The following is a 22,736-nucleotide window of genomic DNA, read 5'->3' as shown; positions in this document are numbered from 1 at the left end:
TGAAAAATGTCAAAAGAGTTTCAGTGAAATTTCAGTTGGATTTATTATATGTCGAAGGAACAACTAGTCACGTTTAAAGAGTTCGGTTATTAAAAAGTATACAAAATTGGTCGTATGTTTTAGACAGAACTTACTTACTTATAATAAAATAAGTCCAATCGTTTAGAAAAACAATGTAGGTATGTAATATCAATCGCAATGTGAGAAAAAAACTTGAAATATCCAAAAATTGAAAATCGAGACATTGAAAAACTGAAAATCAGAAATCTGAAAAATTAAAGAATTGAAAACCTTAAAATCGAAAAATCGAGAAATTGGGAAACCAAAACATCGAAAATTAGAGAAATCGAGAAATGGGAAAATCAAAATACAGAAAAATCGAAAACCAAAAATTCGAGGAATCGAAAAATTTTAAAATCGAAAAATGGAAGAATCGTAATTGAAAAATGGGAAAACTGAAATATCGCAAAATAGAGAAATTGAAAAATTGAAAATCGTAAAATTGAAATATCCCAAAATAGAAAAATCGAAAAGCAAAAAAATCGAGAAATCGAAAAATTTTAAAATCAAGAAAACAAAAAATCGAAAAATTGAAAAATCTCAAAACTGAAATATTGAAAAATAGAAAAACAAGAAATTGAAATTGGGAAATTGCAAAACTGAAAAATCAGAAACCCGAAAAATTAAAGTATTGAAAACTTAAAAATCGAAAAATTCAGAAACCGAAACATTAAAAAGTCCATAAATCGACAAATGGGAAAATCAAAATATCGCAAAATCGAGAAATCGTAAAATTGAAATTTCCCAAAATAGAAAATTCGAAAACTAAAAAAATCAAGAAATCGAGAAATTGATGAATCGTAAATTGAAAAATCGTAAAATAGAGAAGTCGAAATATGAACTAAGCGAGAAATCGAAATTTTATTTGAAAAATCAAGAAAATGAAGAATCGAAAAATTGAAAAATCCCAAAACTGAAATCTCGCAAAATTGAAAATCAAGTAACTGAAAATCGAGAAATTGAAAAACTGGAAAATCAGAAACCGGACAAATTGAAGAATTGAAAACCTGAAAATCGAAAAATCGAGAAAATGGGAAAATCAAAATATCGAAAAATGAAAAGTCTAGAAATCGATTTTTTTTGCCGTTTTAGAGCACTAGTTGTAGAATTTTATATAGTAGGTGAATTTTGAAAAATGTTTGTTGCCTCGGTGGGAATCGAACCTCACATCTCCCACTTGCCGGGCGGGTGCCTTGACCACTAGGCTTCAGAGTGGCTTATCTTTTCTTCGCGTAGCTAGCTATTATTGTGCCACCACTACAGTTTCAAATTATTTGCTATATATAATCTTGTTTTCCGTAAAATTGAAATTTGTAAAATTAAACGATTTAAAGAAGTTTTAAAAATTAGATTGTCCAATGTCTCCTTAAAAATAAAAAAATTGTTGCTTTGTTAAAGAAACCATAAATAATGTATTAAAAAAACATGTTTACTAGTTTAATTTTTTTATCTAATTTTTTTATCAACACTTTCGACCCTATAAAGCAAGTGTTTTATCGTAAACGACTAGGAATTTCGTAGCGAATTTTTTTCATTTGTTCTTTATCTGCCAGTAAAAACGGTTTAGGTTTTTTCAAATTTACCTATACCTACAATCGAAGTATCGATTTCAATTAAAAACCTATTTTCTACTTAGATAGATTGTTTCTGTGATTATTTACTTTTTTTTTTAAATCAAAACTTATTCCCAAAATTCGGTCTTTTGATGACCATCTAGAGAGTTTAAAATAGGAACGGGTTAATAAACCTGATCTTGTGCTGTTAAAATCAGATTAACGTAAGAATATTCTGAAATAACATCACCAATTTTTTGGAAGGCATGAATAGACAAATTTTCTTCAGCATCTCTACCATCATTTTTACTGCACCTTAAATTTGATTAGTAGGTATTCCACGTGGCAGTTTTTTTCATATTCTGCCTACTGTGAATCTGGAGAGTTCTTTTAGAGTTTTAACTCCTTTCTTTTTGTATTGTAAAACACGTATTCGACGCGCGCCGAAATAGGATGTCGAGTTCAAGCTCGGTGTCTCGGTGTCGGTGTCGGTGTCGGTGTCGGTGTCGAGGTCGAGGTCGAGGTCGAGGTCAAGGTCAAGGACACCGAGACCGGTCTGAATTGAGTTTGAACAGGTATGTAACGCCGCCCCATAGAAAGAGAGAGAGAAATAACTATTTAATAAAATGTGTTCGTTTGACTGTTTCAACGACTACAACATGCTTTGTTACTCATTTAGAAATTGATAGTCACCATTGGCCACTAATAACTGTATTACATGATAGGGATAAAGATACCGAAGGCGATAACGCTATGATTGAACAGTAATTTGTATTTTAGAGTAAATCGAATAGGTTATAAATACGGCTCTAGCATTTGTAAATATTTACTTGCTACTTTAGTTGGTAAATTACACATTGTACTTTAATTTTTTTATGCAATTATGATATTTCTATATGATAAATTAATAAAAGAAGTATATTTTATAAGAAAGAACAATTGACAATACATGGATATTTACTTTAATTAACCCAATCATCATTTTGTCAAAAAATACAAATGTAACATATTTTTGGTTTTTATGATTTTTTAAGAGAAAATTAATTACTTCGTCGCGTATACGTGTTTAATTTATATAAATTGAGAGCGCAGGGTTAAAACTCCATCCGTGCGTCCCTGGGTCGACGCACTCTTTGTTTTTTATTTATATTCTAGAAAGTTTTTTCGCATAAAAACTTAACTGTGGAGATTAAAACAAGCTTTATAAGAAGCTGCAACAATTTTACGATTAGATTATACGAAGGAAAAAACCAGTTTCCGCCAAATAAAAAACAAAGGGTAGTACAGGTGACTCAAAACCGGACCTTCGTCAAATGACAAAAAAAGTACACGTTGTGACGCCCCTTTTTCGCTTTCGTAATTACCACCTGCAGGCCCACTAAATTATTTCGCGGTTAACTTTCTTGCATCATCCAGTACGGATCATACCCAAGATGGAGGCATGAAGGCCGATTAGAAGTTCTCATTCATGTCGCACTAATTTATGTACTTAAATTATTTTAAATTGGCACAAACATAACAGTTTGGCAGGTCGACATCGTTTTGCAATCTTTTCCACCACGACCGAATTGTATTTAAAATATGAATACAATGGGATTTTGATTTTTGCTAATAACGATCTTGATGGACTAGCTACCGAGCGAAATGTTATTATAGAGCACGTTGTTTGCAATAGCAAAGTGTGTCGTTCTAATAAAATTGCACAACATGCACAGTAAACACATTAGTTAATAACAAATCTGATCGAATCGGATCTTGCGAAAGCCTGTTACGTTATTTTAACATTGTTACGAGGGTGTCAAGTAACCTTATCACCCGAAACGTGTAGAATTTTTGATTAATGTTTGCCTAGCTAATTTAGGAGCTTTAATTTCAAGGTCCTATTTCGAGCGTTGCATAATGCATAAGTGCATTCCGAATTGCGATTTTATTTTGGGTGCATTTATCATTGCGAAGGTCGCGGGAAATGGTTCTAGGAAGGTCAAATTTACTTTAGCAATTTTGCACATTATTTCGTTCCGAGAAAAGAGAATCGTCAAAAGTGGGAAAGTTACGTCAGATGTACGTGGAATGATAATTGGAATATTGTTATAAATCTTCGCGTTATACTTTCTAGTCCGAGTGTGTTTTGTTTTATTTATTGCTAAATTGACGTTCTAATAAATTATAGCGTTATTGCATCACTTGTTTTTTTCATAGTACTGTTAGGTACCGAATTATGGGTTTTACCATGACCACTATTAATTACAGTTTACGTTCGAAGACGAGGCACAGTTTTCGTGTTTTCTTCCGCCAGAACTATAACATTTTTTGTCTTCGGTATTTCCAAAAACCGTAATTTAGTGAAACTATTTTCCATTAAGGCTGTGTCGTTAGTACAAATTCCATTCGAGTTATGCTAATCGTAAAATGCGACGAATTTTGGACGAAAATGTCAAATTGTTTCTTTGAAACTTTCGAACCAAAGAAATTAGTTTTTAATGGTTAACCACAAAACTCAGAGTGTTGTATTTTCTTTATTAATGATGTAACAAACAATCGAACAAAGTTAGAATCTTTCGGAAATTACCATTAACCATTAAACAATCTCATGCGTTTATACACTTGACTAATTATAAACAGCTCGTTTCCTGAAAGCAGGGCCGGCTTAACACGGTAAGCGAAAGATGCACCGCATCGGGGCGCCCATGACAAGGGGCGCTGGGCGGTAGGCGGCGCCTATGCTTTTGTGTTAACTTCATAGAAATAAATTAATAGGAGTATTAGATTTGCATTGAATCACTACGTACAAGATATTATAACAGGAACAGACCAAGGCGCCCATCGAAAACTTTTCAGAAAAAGCTACATTTTAACATTACACTATGGGGAGTGATTCACCAAAATAGGTCATAAGAAGTCAATTCCTGGCACTTTCTGACTGTAATAATAGAAGCGCCTTTGGGTTGGATGATTGGACCTTTAGATCAATACCGACAAAAAATACCAGTTTTATGATTATCTGGATAACAATTTGAGACGGCGGTATGACCAAAACCAGATGTTTTTCTAATATTTGTCACGTTTGTTTGTACCATAAAACTCCTTGTCGGCACAAACACTTTTATATATGTATTAAGACTGATTCATATTATTTTAAGTATATATGTTTGTTAATTAAAAGTATCTCTCTACAAAAATATGTGATTACAAAATTTTGTTTGTTTTTTTTACAAACAATTTTTATAGGGCGTTGAACAGTAAGTTGCATCGGGGCGCCTGATCCCTTAGAGCCGGCCCTGCCTGAAAGTGTTAACCGCAAAATTCTTGTTAACATCCAGCTGCAACGTCATTTACAACTAGAAACCAAACTAGTGAATGAAATGTTCGAATATGAATAAATTACTAAAAACGACCGCTCGATTTAATGGTGTTCTTTAAATATTCAACATCGTGTCCGTGAAATCTGGAACAAATTCGTAAAAAAATTGTTCACTGTTTGTTCTATAGCCCGTTTACCGAACAGATGGAGTGTCACAACGTAAACACTTACCATCCCTACGACAACAATGGTTTTGCACGAGGAGACGACCGCATGGTCGTTTCAATCCCTCGACAGTGTTGAAATTGTCGGTGTTGTGGGGGTAATAACGTGCTGGAGTTGGTTCCAGATGTCGTCATGGTTATTACATCGTCGATATTTTTCCCAAGTTAAGAGGATTCGGTATAACGGTATTCGAGATTGCAGAGTTCCGCACTCGGGATTGCGGGCTTGGAGATAACAGGATCCAGGATTCCAGGATTCGGTGTAATGGGATTCGGGATTATAAAACTCGCGGTAATAACAGCGTCGCTGTAATTGACATTTTTTCTCGATCGGAATGACTTCCTTCTTTCGTGGCGTTCATGTTCATGCAGATATTCCGTCGCAAAATGGCTCGTCTTCGCAGCATGGACTCTTCCAGCTCACGTCCATCATTAATAGGGAGCGAAGCGGAGGTATTTTCGAAGGACCCTCTCGAATCTTTGATAATTTATGTGGAAAGTTGGATCATCTGAAATTCGTCCGGTGTATTAGTTATTCATCACTCAAACAGCGAAGTTTCACTGACATTTTTAGCAATTTTTTCCCCGCTCGGTTACTACACATACAGGATGTTGTGGAGCGAGTGAGTAATGGAATGTCTAAACGGAAATTCATTCATGCTTTGTGCAAGGAGAAAAAATAACGATTGTTACGGTGCGTGTCTAACCGTTAAGAATTAATCGAGCAAGTCGTGTAATGATAATACGGCGAACATGTTTATTCATGTTCTAATAAGTACTTTTTCGTAGTTCGAGCAAGTCGTGCAAGACTGACTGGTCGTATTGTTGTCTGACATTACGTTGAGCGTTTTTGTATCTTCATCACTTAAAGTATCAAACAATGCCATAAACAGGAAATTCCGATTGTGTTTAATAAACAAGGTTCGTAATGAATGTCTTATTATAGTGTGGTGACGGTTTATTTTGATGTTTTGAGCCTTGCTTTCGGCAACAATGGGATGTCTGTCTAGTCATCTAATAGGTTGCGTGTTTTATTCATTTTAAATTCATGCTGGATTGTTTTTTATCGTGTCAGCGGGTTTTTGTGGGGCGCCACAATTCACTGCCGATGTAATTAGTAACGTTCGCGAATTGCCTTGTTCCCCGCTTTGATAGAAATCGGTGTTTAAATTCATTTAAAATTTTAATCTCAAGTAATAACGAAAATTCTCAACCAGTTGGACTCTATAGTGTATGGTTAAAATGGTGGCGGATTCATGAACCACAAGTATAGAAATGTGTAAAAATAGTGTTTACATTGAATTCACTAGCTGCTATTTGGAAATAATCTTCGTAGTTTGTCGTAATTTTTTGTTCAAACACTTCTTTGTTCCTTGTTCGCTAGTTTGGCACTTTGGGATCGCCAAATTTCGCAACCATATGGTGATTTAGCTTTTGGCAAAAATATCAGACGTAGATCTCGTGTTATGATAAAGTGCTTCATGTTTCGAGAGCAACGAAAATATCTCGTCACCTCACTTCCGCCTCAGCAAAATTAATCGAGATCGGCGCAATTTTTACCTACAAGCGATGGAACGTCTTTATTTAATTACGCAACCCCGGAAAGTGCTCCACTCGCCAACGAATTAATTCAATGAAAATGTAAAATAATCAAAAAACGTCGTCCGCCATCTGTTCGCGATTTAGAAATTTTTGTAGTTCTTGACGCGATTTCGGAACTCATTTCGACTCCTAATTACTCGAGATTAATGTTGTAAATTGGCAAAAACAGCTCCGAAACTCCTTAGTGACTCCCCAAAAAATCACAGCCGGCATCTTTCGCTTGTAATTAACGCGTTCACTTTTGAGGGTTCTTCTGAAGCCCTTGTTTCTCAAAGCGTAATTACTTTTCAGTGAATTATTAATAAAGGTCAGGTGTTGCATAATAAAAGCGCGAAATTAATTAGCCTCCACTTTTCGCTTTCATTCTCCGGGAAGTATAGTCGATTTTTTATATTCGTACACACGTGCCGACAATTCAATCGCACGCGATAACAAATACATTATACAAATTATAGAAATTGTTTACCGCGAATAAAAGTATACACTTTACAAGGTAATCACAAAATTGAGCAGAAGTTGTTGAAGAGCTTTTTATTAACGCACAACAATATGAAAATACGGACGGTGGAGTGAGTGAACGTAAAACCCAAGTTAGTACGTGTACGTTTTGTGTTTTACTTTTCAGCCCTAAACAGAAATTTCTCGGCGCCCTTTGCCACGTCACGCGCTCAAATACCGAAAAGTTGTTCTTTATTATTTTTGCGTGGGGGATGTTGTTTTCTGGTGGATTTACACGAATGGGTTTTGCACAGACGGGTAGATAAAATTTTACGTTCCAGGAATAGATTATACCTTGCGATAAGGGCGTTATCGCGGAGGCTTGACACGCTCCCTTCGCTCGTAATGGAGTTGTTTACTGCAAAAAACACCCATAAACAATGCTAGTAACGGTTACGCATATTCATTCATGGGTCGTACAGGTTTCGTACGTCAGCTGTGACCTCCCGAGACCTGGAATATTGCACGCTACAAGCTCACGAGAGAAAGAAACTAGTTAATTTCGAGTCTCATGCAAGACGTGCAAGCGATCACGCTATCACATCGACGACAGAAAACAGTGAACAGAACATGGGCGTCATAACGTGTTTGGGAGATTTTTGGCCTATGGGCGGAAGGGGAGAGGAGCGGGAGTCGGCTGGAAGGGTCCACTATGGGTTATGGCGGGCGAACGTCGTTTATTATTATTTCTAAAGTTATAATGAAATTAAAATTTGCACAGAAAAGTCAAATACTATAGAGGCGCCATCTTGTTCTACTATATTTTTGCCATTGCTCGCCTCATAACTAGAAAAAATTAAGAAGTCAATTAAAATTCAGTTATTGGAAAATCAAAATTTTTATTCAAAAATGGCGAATTTTTAACATGAATTGATGTAAGTTGTTGACAATTTGATTACAGGCATTCTGAACAAATTCCTGAAAGCATTATCAGTTGATAAAAATGATAAGTAATATATTTTAAATATTTTACAACTGATGAAAGTCCCTTCCCGATTTCGTGGTGTAAGTTTTGAAAACATGTTACAGTAGGGCAATTAATAACTTGGAACTTCTTGCACTACTTTAACGTTAATATCTCCAATTTCGCCAGAAAGTTAAAGTCTTAAGTTGTCTCTGATAATCCTATTAAAAAAAGATGTTTCATAAATTTTGACCTAATTATATACCTAAGACACCCTGTATACTCGTGCGCTTGTCGTTCGTCACCGCCGCTTCCCGTCGTTCTTTTTAAATCCTCTCGACCATGAACACGCTTCCGAAAATGCGCTCTCTCGTACATCGGAGTTTTTTGCCGCCGATCGATAATGTGCATCCTTCCCCTGCAAATCCTTGAGGGAAATTAGATTAGAACTCTTCGGCGAATCTATTTCGGTTCGTCTACCAAACAAGCAGTCCCAGATAGACGAAGAGGTCGTTTGTAGCGTACCGACAAAGGCTCGCAGACGTCGCAGGGTCAGTCCAAAGGGAAATGCCTCCCGAGAAAAAAATATGCTTGCGTTTCTTGAACTCGGCCGATGCAATTAACCGATTTTGGTCGTCGTTCTTTGGCATTTCTTGGATGCTAAGCAGCGTTCGAGTGGTTTCTCAAGTCTGTGACGAGTTGGCTTATCTGTTATCGGTTGTGGCCATTTTTTAAATTGGAACAATAGGAGATATCTTTTTCGTTAATTGTCTTCGTTAGGCGTGTTAAGATAGTTGCTTCTATTTTTGGTCCGGGAATTTCGCTTTCGATAATTTTTTGTTTGTTGATGATGAGTTTTATTGCGAAAGTAGCGGTTTTGTGTGTTGCCTATTTTTGGCGCGTCTTTTCGGTTTTTTCGTTCACCTACATATCTACTTTTTACAATCTACTGTACTCTCGTTCCAATTTTGTCAGTTGTAAATCTAATTCGTGTCGGTGATAACGTCTAGATATGCTGTTTTGCGTTCAGGCCTCTGCCGTAATGGACAGACTACAAGGTAAATAATTATGTTTTGTTTGTTCGTGTATTCTTTTAAATTACTGTTCGTGATTCTTTGGTTGCATTTTTTTTTTTCGAAAGTTGCATTAAGCCGGCGTGTGCATGTGGGAAATTATATCACGACTAATCTACATTCTTATAAATTTCCAAATATCATGTAGGTTAACTGGAAATGTACATACAAGGAATGCGTTATTTGTACTTGATGCTGAGATGATGGCATATTTGAGAAAATTTATCACGATGCAGAAACAGGTTTTTTGGTAAACGCTTTGTAATGATATCAATGACATTGAAATAGATGTGTAAATAAAAGATATGAAACATGGAGCACCTGTACGTTTGGTCTCACATTAATAAACTTGGTTGACATTTGGGAGCTAAAATTTAAATAAACATCAAGTTTTCTGCTGCATTCTTAAGATTTTGACCATTTGTGAATAAAAATGCAACTGAAAAAATTAAAATACACTTGATTATCTACTGACCAGTTTCTATTTGTAGAAGAATTCCAGGGGCTATTAATGAATACACTGACCTGCATTAAAAAGCACTTTTTTGTTGGAATCGTGAAATTATGCTTATTTTTATGACAAAACTGGAAAAAGAATGACTTTGTTGACGTCATCGCCTGCACGAATGAACTGCAAGGACATTTCTGTATGTTAATGATTCAGCACAATTTAGTTCAAAGAAATTAGTTACTTCACTCGAGTCATGTAATGGATTTAACTTAAATGCAACAAATTTAATTTTAATGAACATAATCTAGTGCTTTGGTTAATATCTTTCGATAGCTTGAAATCCGAAATCTAAAAGAATGTTTTCCAGTAAAAACGTTCACAGTTTCTTGTATGCAGCAACTAATGAAATCGATTCTGTAAATTGATTAAGGTTGCTTTGAGTCTGTGTGGTTACAAAGTCCCGTGGTTTCTGTTTATATATTTTTTCGGAACTTGTAAATACCATGCATCTGCCTTACTCTCACGTTCGTGAGTCACCTCACCATTCTTGTATCTCTCTTGCACTTTTCATGTAATTATGGTAACCTGAGGTGAACGCAATTTGCATTCAAATCGCGTATGTAATTCAAGCTCTTTATTATACCGAAAACGGGACCGACTGCAACCGCATCTGCTTGAAAATATTCCAAAAAGGAAAAGTTCCAAAATTTCTTCTTTATCATCATTCTTTTAGTACATATATCTTATCAGTAACGACCTAGCAACAGATTGATTGTCAAAACTGTACTCACTAAAACTATTTTTATCTTTATTTTAATTCAAACTAAAATCCTGTCATAATTTCGGATTTTGTTTAGAATTTGCTAATCTTTATCGTAGAGTTTAGCAAAACATTTTCATATGAAGCATCTTCCGTGTTTTTTTTTCTTTGACACTGACACACAAACTCGCATTTTCCAGCGCTTTAAAACTGCACGTTAAAAGCATCGGCGTTGAAATATTTACGCTGGTGTACTATGAAAACAAGACCTTTATTATCTCCCGTAGTATTTTTGCTGAAACGGGTGAAACACGTGCCATCGAGTTAATTATAGAATGCACTATCTTACGACGAACTCATGGGATGAGGATGCAACTGCAAGTAATGTAAAGAAGATAAAATTTATCTCGAACCGAATATCTAAACCTGATAACAGTACAACTGAGACACCGCTGTTCCCGTTCAATCCGGAACCCAGTTTCGAAAATCCGGCATTAATTCTTAATTGAATTTTGAAACAATTAAACTCGCATCTCTCAATAGCGATTTCCGCTTTCCAAAAATAGAACTTCCAAACGCAAATTTGATCATCAGCACAAGTTTCGCTTTCCTGGCGGATCGCGAATCCATCATCCTTTATTTACGAGCGGATCCTTTGAAACTGTGCCGTGAAATGTCGCAAAAATTTCGTACGTAACAGTTGCGATGATGAAATAATGTACCAATTCATCACTGTCAATGAAACGATGTTGTGTTTATGTTTTGTTGGTATTATTTATGACGACATTTCGACATTATTTTCCCTTTGTTTGGTTCTTTTATTAAGCGAAACTTTCTAATCAAACTCATTCATACACCAAACGTGCACGATCGGAATGACTAAGGAAACCATAATTGGCAAAACACATCTATTTGCGGCGATAAATCGCTTAAGTTAATACGAGAACAGGTGTTAAAGACATAATTGCATAATTTAAAGTCGTTTAAATTTTTTTATGGAATATAATTACAATCAACGTATAATTAATCAATTGGGTTTTGCTGGAAAACCGGTTCATTGGATTAGTCGGGAAAATGGACGTTTTGGGTAGTTCGGGGGCCTTTAATTGAAATCGATCCTTTTACAGGACCTCCTCGGAGAGCGAACTACTTACTCAAAAGGACATGTTTATTAATTTAGGTGGTCGAAAGATCAAACGGTCGGCAAAGTGCATTCCTTTATACCACGCTCTCGATTAAGACGTTTTATTGGACATTTATTACTTCTAGACCGATAACTAAAGGAAATGTTGCAAGTCTTTTCCACAAATGGCTCATTTTGTTTTTTCTTGGTGCCGTACTTGTCGTGGAATATTACTTATATGTTTTTAATTTAACGAATGTAGACTGCATTTACTAATCCCCTCCGGAAAATTAATGACGTCAGCTCAGCTATTAACTGCCACTGATCTAAAAGCCGTTGACTCTTTGTTTTTTCCTGTTGTATGTTCTTCACTGCGTCAGCGAAACCTAAATTCTTACGTTTGATAACCAACAATTGATAGTTAGTCACTTTAACAATCGTCCAGACATGGTGGGAGGATTCAATAACAACCCATTAAAAGAGTCAAATTCAGGGCCGGCCTCATTATCCATTCAAATTGCTCAGTAATTAAGCATTGAGCGAAGATAACCATGTTTTTGATTTTTGGGTTAACAATTAACATTCACGGTCAGTCGCATTGTTTGTCAATATTATGACGGCAAAAACGGATGATTAACTAACCGTAAATTGCGCGCATTTTTGTAAAGGTCTCGGTGTTAGATGAAATTTAAAAAATTTCCGGCAGCGTAACCTTGTAACGAAATTGATAAGTTCCTTGTGAACTTTGATAGGGTGTGTATTATTTGTTCCAATCGATCAACAAATGTGAACTCGTTATCAAGTGTTACAAAATTACATTTTTTCCGAAAAAGCGTCGTTTTTCACTTCCTATTTTGATACTTTTAGTGCTTTATCAAGTCGGCTCTCGCAACACATTTTTTTCGTAGTGGCCTCCTTATAAGAATAATCTTCCTGCAATTGGTTATATTGTTTTTATAGTAATGTAGTATTATCTATTCTATAAATACTAATCACTGTTTAAAAAAACGCATTTCGTAAGCATTGAATTGATAATGTTCAAGAGTTCGGTCTTCGTATCAATTTTAGTTCAGTTTTAGTGCTGGAATGTGGCGAAACTTGGGGCGATTTTTGGGTTGGCTCTTGTGCGGTTAGTCAAAATGGATTCGAGGGTTTCAGTTGTTGGTGTTGAAAAGAAAGTGTGCGTTAGACATTCGGAGGCGGCGATGTTTTCCAAAGCGTTGAAAAAATTTTGTAAGTCGGTTTTTGAATTTCGAAAAATGGGTTGTGACGCAATGGTGCCAATAATTTGATGTTTTTACGATTTCAAAAATAGATTTTTAGTTTCGTAGTACCAACAATTTTTTTTGAGGTACTTGTTTTGGAAATAAAAGAAAAATTGATATTGCAACTTACGAAAGGTTTTTCTCAGGTTTGTCGTATAGTTTGAAATGAAAGGTCATTGCTTTGTACGTCTAGTTTTCGATGGAAAAGCACTATTGATGTAACAAAGAGAAAAATTTGGTAGTAATTGGGGACCATTTGACCCGTTGCGTTAGCGTGACGTCAAAGTCCTTATCGCCAACCTAGAACCAGATTAGAGTTTTTGAGAATGCGATAACCTCTAGAAAAACCGTTATCAGAAAAAATACTATAAAAGTTGTACATTTCTACAACCGTTCATTGATAACTACTCCACCAAGTGCATCGTATCCTTGACGATCCGTCCGCAAATGCTGATGATTCCGCCCCCGAAAACCCCCCCGAACCGATCAAAATTGATAGTTTGAAAATTTCGCGATAAAACTAACGCGAAAATTTATGTCAAGTGTTTCCTCCTTCCGCCCATAACTTTTCCGTATCACATCCTCTCGAAGTTTTCCTTTCATTTTAAATCATGCGCTCCGAAAAACTAATAAACTACAGATATGTTCGCGGAATATTACAAGCGATTGGTTCTTTCTCCAGCCAAACTTCGTCCCGCTTACAAATCACTTGTAGTTAGTCGGAAACAACTACAATCACAAGTTTTATATTAAATTTCTTGTTTCAGATTGGTGCCGGTTTCCGAGAATGAAGTGCGTGTGTGCCGAAACGTCGGGCTACGAACGCCTCAACGAGAACTTCCTCGATTACCAGATCGTATCCGAGGATAAGGACAATGCGACGAACGAGAAGGAGGTGGCGTTGTTTTGAGAAGGTCGTTTCGAAATTTTCACTATTGTTGTGTAATTTCAGGAAGAAATTGTCTTCTATAATGACGACGGCAGCTTCCAGACGGTTATAGTGGAAAGGAATTTGTGCGTCAGCGACTTGTGTCAGCTTCTTGCTCTCAAGAATCGGGTGTCGAAGAGCGTGAATTGGAGTATAGTCGAACACTGGAAGGAGTACGGCTTGGGTGAGTGCGGCGGAAGCGTTTCTTTGTGTAGATGATGTCGATAACCATGTGAATGTCTGAGTGTGTCTCGCAGTGGCGTAGATTTCAGTCGATGCATCAAATTACATTTTTTAGACCCTTATTTGATCGCAAAATTTATAACAAAATTTGCAACTAAATTACCAATTACAGCAATTAGGTGATGTGGCAACATAATTGCGAGCATTATTAAAGAGATTCTCAAAATAAGAATTTAGATGCAAATTTCTTGTTATTGTATTCAGATAATAATAAAAAACGCGGAAATTATCAATTAAAAAAAGTTGCCTTCATTACGGGCGACACTGAAAATGCTACGCTTAAATGTATGATGCTCGTGTACTCACGGTATAATTGGCAACAAATTGTTTTCAAGTAGGTATCCTTGAATTTAAACGTATTCGCAAAATATTTCATAAGTGCATAATTACACGTTACAAGTGAGTCTTTTGCAAAAAGACGGAAAAAATACCGAAGAATTTTCAGTTAATTTTTTTTTTTTTAATTTAATAGAAATATCTAGAATTTATCATTCTCAAAAATACGAGATCTGTTAAGTTAGAAACAGATTGCTTGCAGAAAGTTGAAATATTACACACCACTAGAAGGTCGCAGTAGACGTAAAAATGTCCAGACGGGTCCACTTTCAATTTAGGGGAAGGAAACTCTACCGGCCATGTCGTTAGCGACGTTCGTCATTCTGTTCCGTGTTTAGTTTCCTTTTGTCTTTTCGTCGTGGATAAGTATTTTCTGTGCTTTCCTTTAACAGTGATTCATTTCATAAATATATTTGAAATATATTTTTTTGAATCCCGTGATTTTATAACATAAACGATTCGTCACTAGTTAAAGTCTACCTGACAAGATTATAGTGAGTAACATATTCTTCTCATGGTATTTCAGCTCTAATTTCAGAAAATTTCTGAAGATTGAACTTATAAAGTGAATGTGTTTTCCTTTTAGACTAATCACATCACACGTCATCTTTTGTATGAATATTTTAGAAATTTGCGGAAACAACGTTTCAGTTCGATTTATGCAGTTTAAAGCAGTTTTTTAAATCTCGAGAGTGAAAAACCTACGACCTGAATGCAAAATTTATGTATTGTTCTATTTTGGGGGTATTTTTTCTTTTCTATATAATATTTATAAATACTATTACAACCGATGATGAACTTAAATTTTTAACAAACAATGGATATTGATTTATGAGTAGGTACGTTTAATTGAGGGTTTTTTTATATCAAGTTTCCAAGAACGATACCGCCTTGAAAAAATGTTTACAATTTTCATGATAATAATCTGTTTGATAAGCAAATATGATTAAAAATTATTTCATCACAGTGTGTATCATGAATGAGCAGTTACTTCACGATTTCAAACTAATAATAATAACGACGATTTTAATAAAACGCAAAAACAGTACTACAAGAACATAAAAAAAAGTCCTGACGACAGGATATTAACATTGATTGAATTGAAAAATATTGTGTTGTTTAGTTATAGAATTCCTGCAGGATTTCTCCAGCAGCAAGTACATTAATGCCGAACAGACAACAAAAAAAAAGATGAAATCGACTAAATCCATGTAAAATCTCATGATTTAAACTTAATTGTCGGTGGAGTATATATCCCTCCTGCAAGTTATTTTACTTCTTATGTTAACTTCTGTCAAGACATAGAATCAATTTTTGATCGTTTTCCTGAGTCGTCGTATGTTATTGCTGGTGATTTTAACTTACCACATATTGATTGGAATGATGATGGTGAATGTGGTCTCAACAATTCTCTTGAATATGATTTAATTAGTTCTACATGTGCTCTAATGAATTTGACGCAAATTAATAAAATTCCTAATATGAGAAATGTATTCCTAGATCTTATATTTTCAAACGTTGATAATCTTGATGTCTGCTCTGCATTAGATCCCATATTTCCTAGTAGTTGTCATCATTCTCCTTATTCTTGGTCTCTTTCCTGTTTATCTGCACCTTCTTTGAAATCTGATTTTCGTGTTTTTGATTTTATTAATGGTAACTATGAACGTTTAAACCATTTTTACTCATCTGTTTGCTGGGAATCGTGTTTGGTGGGTCAAAATCTTGACGAAAAAGTTGCTATCTTTTATGAGATTTTATTTTATGGCATAGTGAAATTTATTCCCTATAAAGTGATCAATCGTAAAACTAGTAAATACCCTTATTGGTTTAATAAAGAACTTAAAGAATTATGTCGGTTGAAAACCACTGCTCACTGCACATTTAAAAACACCGGCAAACTTGATGACTACCTTTATTTTAAATCTTTGAGAGATCGGTGTAATGAACTCATTGAGAAGGTATATGCCGAATACATCTCAAACGTCAATCGTAGTATGGTGAGTAATCCGAAATTGTTATGGAAATTTATTAATAGTAAAAAACATGGAGAATCTAACATCCCCAACGAAATGAATTTTGGACATCAATGTGTTAAAGGTGGGGAAGAGATAGCCAATGCTTTTGCTCAATATTTTGCAAGTGTTTACGTAAAAGATGATTCCAATAAATTTGTTTGTGATTTCAAATCCAGTTACGATGTAAATGATATGGGTCTAAAGATTTGTTTGTCTGATATTTTCGATGAAATTTCTAAATTGAAATCTTCGTGCAGTCCAGGTCCTGACGGTATACCAAGTATCCTTATAAAAAACTGTAAGTTTGCTCTTTGTTCACCACTGCTTTTGTTGTTTGAAACCTCTTTGAGGGTTGGTATTTTCCCTAAAATGTGGAAGAACAGCTTCATTATGCCCATTTTTAAATCTGGTAAACGTAATATAGTTGAAAATTACAGAGGTGTATGTTGTCAATCAGCAATTCCAAAGTTACTTGATTCCATTGTAACTAGGCAACTTCAGTGGGCTTCGTCTTCAGTTATCTCATCTAAACAACACGGTTTCGTCTCTAACAGGTCCACATTGTCGAATCTCCTTGAATATCGATCATTTCTAAACGAAGCATTGGTTAATCATTTGCAAGTCGATTCAGTGTATACTGATTTCGCAAAAGCGTTCGACCGCGTTAATCATAAACTATTACTTTTAAAGCTGGATAAACTTGGTTTCAAAGATAACACTATTAAGTGGTTAGCATCTTTTCTGTCAGGCAGGTGCCAGCAAGTTCGCATTGATAACTTTATTTCATCGTCTTTCTCTGTTCCATCTGGTGTTCCGCAAGGTACTCATTGCGGACCCGTTCTATTTCTGTTATTCATAAATGATTTAACGCAGTGTTTACGATATTCAAATTATTTGTTGTACGCGGACGATCTAAAGATCTTTAAAGTCATTCGAGATACACAAGATTTAGAACAAGTACAATTAGATCTTGACATGCTTTTTGAGTGGTGCTGTAACAACTTACTCCCCTTAAATTTAGATAAGTGTTATATTATGTCAACTTTTAACATAAAATCTAACATCAGTTTTAAGTACCAACTGAATAAGCGTTGTATTAAACGTGTGACTCAGATTAAGGATTTAGGAGTAATTTTCGACTCGTCACTTTCCTTTAAAAGTCATTATTCCTATATTTCCAAAAAAGCTTTGAACATGTGGGGGTTTATTTGGCGAAATTGTCATGAGCTTTCACCTTTGGTCCTCAAAAGTTTATATTGCTCCTTAGTTCGGACACACTTAGATTATTGTTCACCTGTTTGGTCACCTTTATATAATGTTGATCGGGTGTTGCTAGAAAATGCTCAGAAAAAATTTTTGAGAGCTCTTGAATTTAAAGTTGGCTTCAAACATATTAAAGGCGACTACAATTGGATTCAACATCATTTTAATATACAACCCCTATATATTCGAAGATATATAACGGATGCTTGTGTTCTGCACGGGATATTAAATGGTCGTATTGACAATCCATCGCTGCTATCAAGACTCTCCTTCTTGTACCCTGCCGTCAACAGCCGCACAACTCGAAGCAAAGATATTTTTAGGGTAGCACCATCTACGTCAAATATAGGTCGTAATCATCCTTTACATAGAATGATGCTAGCTGCAAATGATTATTCGAACAACAGCAACATATCGATATTTGATTCTCCTTTGTCCAAATTTAAATTCAAAATTTTGTTATTTTATAACAGTAGATTTTAGTTCCTTATTTATTGTATGCATATTAGTAACCGCCAAGCCATGAATATTTTTTGTTTTTGAATTTACTTATTAATAATAATAATAATAATAATATATATTTCGCCTCATATTGTACAGAACAGGAGGACATGTCAATTAATTACAATATGTACATACTTAATTATTCAATATAAAATGTAACCAGAAAGGAGGAGCCAACTATAGTAAACCGAACCGTAACAGAGCATACATTTTAAAATCACACACAATTTTACAAACATTAATAATGTATATATTAACAATTTTTCTTAGACATTAATTGTTGCCAGCTTAGCTACTAAAAATTCATCTACCGTGTAGAAACAGTTGCCCTCTAATATATCCCGGACGGTTGACTTGAATAGAGGAAGAGGCTTTTCTTTCACCTTTTTAGGGAGGGCGTTAAACAAAATAGCACTAGTGTATTGCGCTGACTGTTGTGCTTTTTTAATACGGTGATATGGGATTACGAAATTATCTTTATTTCTAGTGTCATAACTATGATAATTAAGATTCCTTTTAAATTTGGTCTCATTAATTTTTGCGAAAACAACAGACTCTAAGATAAATAAACATGCCAGGGGTAGTAACTTCAGTTTCTTAAACAACTCACGGCATTATTGAAATTTAGATTTCTTTAGCAAGGCTCGAACAGCTTTCTTTTGAATCAGAAAAATTCTGACTGCACTCGTAGAGTTTCCCCATACGAGAATGGAGTAACGCAAGAGACTCTCGAAGTTACCTCTGTAGAAAACTAAAGCGGTTTCGAGATCACAGTAGTCTAAAAGTTTCCGTATTTGATACACAACTGAAGATAGTCTGCCTGCTAAATAATCTATATGTCCGGTCCATAGGAGACGATTATCAATTACTACTCCAAGAGACTTTATTTTGTTAAGTTCGCCAATTAAATTGTCTATTTTCAATGAGAAAGTTAATGATGTCGTCTTTTCTGCATTCATAACTAGCCTATTGTCGTCAAACCACTGTTTTGCTGAGCACATACTGTTTTTTTGCATAAGTTTTAGGTTATCCATATCACTTGCGCAGTTTACCAAAGTGGTATCATCGGCAAATAATATATGACTTTGCGCTGTAATCCCTATAGGCAAATCGTTTATAAACATTATAAAAAACAAGGGCCCTAAGACAGACCCCTGCGGTACACCACACTCTATTTTAGCCAACTGTGATTTCTCTCTTTTTTCCTCTACACACTGATATCGGCTTGTGAAGTAGGATTTAATTAAGTCATGAGGCAACCCCCGAATGCCATAGAACTCTAATTTTTTTAATACCAACTGATGATCTATGCTATCAAAAGCCTTGCTAAGATCTAGAAAAGAAGCACATGCTAATTTCTTTTCGTCCAGTGCAGTTAAAATTTCGCTTTCCAATTTTAACAATGCCATTGTTGTTGAACGCCCTTTTCTGAAGCCAAATTGGCTGTCTACAAGTAAGTTGTGGTTGTCAAAAAATGATGCAAGTCGCCTATAAAGCAGTATTTCAAAAATTTTAGAAAGCGCCGGCAATACAGAAACTGGACGATAGTTTAGACAATTATTAATGTCACCCTTTTTATATATAGATCTTATTTTTGCAATCTTTAGTTCATCAGGGAAAGTTGCTTCTTCTATACACTTGTTAAATAGGTGAGCCAGAATTGGACTGAGCCAGTCCTTTATATATTTCACCGTGTTTATAGTTAGATCGTAAATATCTCTAGCATCACTCGCCTTTAAGCCGCTAATTATACTGGAAATCTCCACAGGATCAGTATATTCCAGACCAAATGACTTCCCTGGCGACGTCATTTTACATAGGTAATTATATATTGAATTATGTGGAACAAGATTATTAACTAATTGTTTTACTACATTTGAAAAGTGGTCATTAAGATTATCCGCGGTCAAGTTATTATTTTGCGATTTATACTTACTTTGACCTAATTCCGAACGAATGAGGTCCCAAACTGCTCTACTTTTATTTTTTGAGCTTTCAATTTGTTTCTTATTGTATTCTTTTTTTGCTAACACAAGACGTTCTCTGTAGATTTCCCGCATTTGTTGATACGCCCGATTTGCCCCTTCAGCTGCTCTTGGAGACTTCCGCATTATATCAACGGCTTTTAGACTTTCTCTCATGTTTCTTAGTTCGTCGTTATACCACTTTGGCTGAGACTTTTGAGTATGTAGTTTAAGAGTTACTATAGGAAAGCAATGATAATACAGATCTAAAAAGCTACTGAAAAAACTACTGAAAGCAGTTTGAGCAGATTGAGATGAATATATAAAGGACCAGTCAGTATTATGTAAATTTTCACAGAAATTTTCTAATTTTGTAATAGTTATGGGACGATATATCCGCTCCGTTGTAACCACGCTGTTCGTTGAGAGTTCACATTTCATTTTTAAGACTATGGCAGAATGATCGGATAGCGTAGGATCTGTTACTGTACAGTCCACTAGCGAATCGGGTAAATTTATAAATACATTATCAAGACATGACATTGATCTAGTTGGCTCTTTCACCAAAAACTTCAGATTATACGAAGCCATTACATCTAGTAATTTATTTCTGTCTACACTAGATTTCAAAAAATCTACATTGAAATCACCCGCCAGTATAAAGGATTTCTTAGGTTCCAACTCTAGAAAGTAGTTTAATAGTGACTCTAGGTTATACAAAAACACTTGAAAGTCACCGTATGGTGAGCGGTAAATTGTAATAACAACATTATTTAGGTCTAACAAACTCACAGCCGTTATTTCTATCGATTTCTCAACACAGAATTGGCTGACCATAATTTTTTTATATCTTAAATTCGATTTTACATAAATTGCAGCTCCACCATGTGCAAAGTTTTGCCTACAATATATATCTGCTAATATAAAATTTTTGAGATTACAAGTATCTTGTTCTTCCGTCTTTAACCAGTGTTCCGTCAGACAGATTATGTTTACATTTTTTTCTCCTACTAACAATTCTAATTCTAATAGTTTATTTCTTACGCACTGTATGTTTACATAAAAAATTTTTAATAGCTTGTTAAATTCTAAGTCAGTTCCTGAGTTTTTGGCATCTTCCGGAAAAAATTAAATCGTCTAACTAATAGACCTGACGGCCAGAAGTTACTATCATTCAGCTTATCTAGAAGATCATAGTCAAACCCAACCTTAAAGGAAAGTGTTTGGGCCTCCTCCCTAGAATCCAGTTTTTCGACCCTAAAGTCTTGATTTGGACACTTGCTCACCAAATAGTTTCGCAACCCTTCAGCGGTCGAGTTCTTCGTTGCACGACCTACGTAGAGCCATGCCCGTCGCGTTACAGCTGCGAAAGATGTTTGAGTTGACTTGTTCCCTTCAACATTTTCTCCCGTATTCTCCTCTATTTTTGCCGTGCCATAAATGCCTTTTTGATTACGCAGTCTTCTTTCTCCCGATCTCCTTTTATCATTACCGTTGATTTTTTGATGATCCGGGATGAATGGTTCATCTCGGATGTTTGTACTGGCTGTCACTTCTTTGGTCTCACGATCGATATGATTGTTTACAGTTTTTACCTGGTTGGTAGTTTTTGCGATTGAGTTTTTACTTCCTTCGCTGGTGGCTATCTTATTAACTTTTCCTTGCAAATACTCTATTTTTTCCTCTAGTTGGTTTACCAATTTCACGTATATTGAATTTTCCCTACTTAGCGATGTCGTCATATGGAGTATATCCGCCAACTTTCTCGCGGCATCTGGATTAGGAATACATTTGACACAGGACCAAAAAGTAAGCCTTTCGTCTGGGTTGGTATTTCCAGCACTAGTGGCACATTTGGGGTGGTACACTACATTGCACAACGCACAAATAACACCTTTTGCAACTTTTTTGTTACACGTCATTAAGGCGCATTTTGAATTTTCATTCAGCTTCACGGACAGCACGCCAGTCGTGCTCGCCATCGCCATCGCCATCGCCATCGCATTAGGGAACACTCTGTTAGAATATGTATTATTTAGTTAATTTAGTTTAATAATTCATAATGTAAATTGGAGATTCCGTTACAAATAAAATAAAATAAAATAAAATAAAATAAAATAAAATAAATACGTCATCAGATCCTAATGTAAAAAAATTGTTGTGATATTAATGATTTAACTACAAGGTTTTTATTTCGTCTATTAGACAAACCTGAGTGTGAACTCAGTCCACAGGTGGCCTTTGATAAAAAGAAAAAATCCACGCCCTCAAATCAAAACACTCAATTTGCATTACTATAAATGGAAATGCTTACATTTTCCGCGAAATCTCGGTAGTCACTCTAAACAGATGTTATCAACGAAATGTGATAAGACAACAAACATTACTTAATTTCCCGCCCGTGTAACCTTTGCCAAAATCTGGCGATTAAATCTCAATTTTCAAGTTTCTCGCCCGAGAACAACCCCGAGAAAAAGCAAACAAGACCAATTGCGCGACGAATCCTGAAATATCGCTCGAAGTGATGTTTATCCTTATAAATGGACCACTCTTACTTTTGCTCCTTTTATATCTGTTGAACGGCGAAAACGAATGTAGTGAAGAGTTTTATTCACTGCAGGCTTCCTTCATTTTGCGTGTTTGCATCAAGTCGTACCAGAGGAGAA

The 22,736-nt window shown here is 35.4% G+C and overlaps 1 protein-coding gene across 6 annotated transcripts in view; it reads left to right on the top strand.

Annotated features, from left to right (window-relative positions):
* LOC135133740 (growth factor receptor-bound protein 14-like) overlaps positions 1-22,736 on the top strand; it is a 165,956-nt gene that overhangs the window by 35,999 nt on the left and 107,221 nt on the right. For 2 of the 6 annotated variants that reach the window (XM_064062234.1, XM_064062235.1), the window contains exons 2-3: positions 13,582-13,709; positions 13,767-13,926. In XM_064062234.1, the coding sequence (XP_063918304.1) occupies positions 13,582-13,709; positions 13,767-13,926 (288 nt within the window). Of the gene's footprint in view, positions 1-9,111; positions 9,201-12,643; positions 12,783-13,269; positions 13,529-13,581; positions 13,710-13,766; positions 13,927-22,736 lie in introns of those variants that run through there. The other 4 variants (XM_064062233.1, XM_064062232.1, XM_064062231.1 and 1 more) reach the window with 4 other exon arrangements.

Source organism: Zophobas morio, unplaced genomic scaffold, assembly GCF_036711695.1.
Source record: "Zophobas morio isolate AGI-343-1 ecotype UQ-CSIRO unplaced genomic scaffold, CSIRO_AGI_Zmor_V1 ptg000022l, whole genome shotgun sequence".
NCBI classification, from domain to species: domain Eukaryota; kingdom Metazoa; phylum Arthropoda; class Insecta; order Coleoptera; family Tenebrionidae; genus Zophobas; species Zophobas morio.
This window is presented reverse-complemented; position numbering and strand designations above follow the sequence as displayed.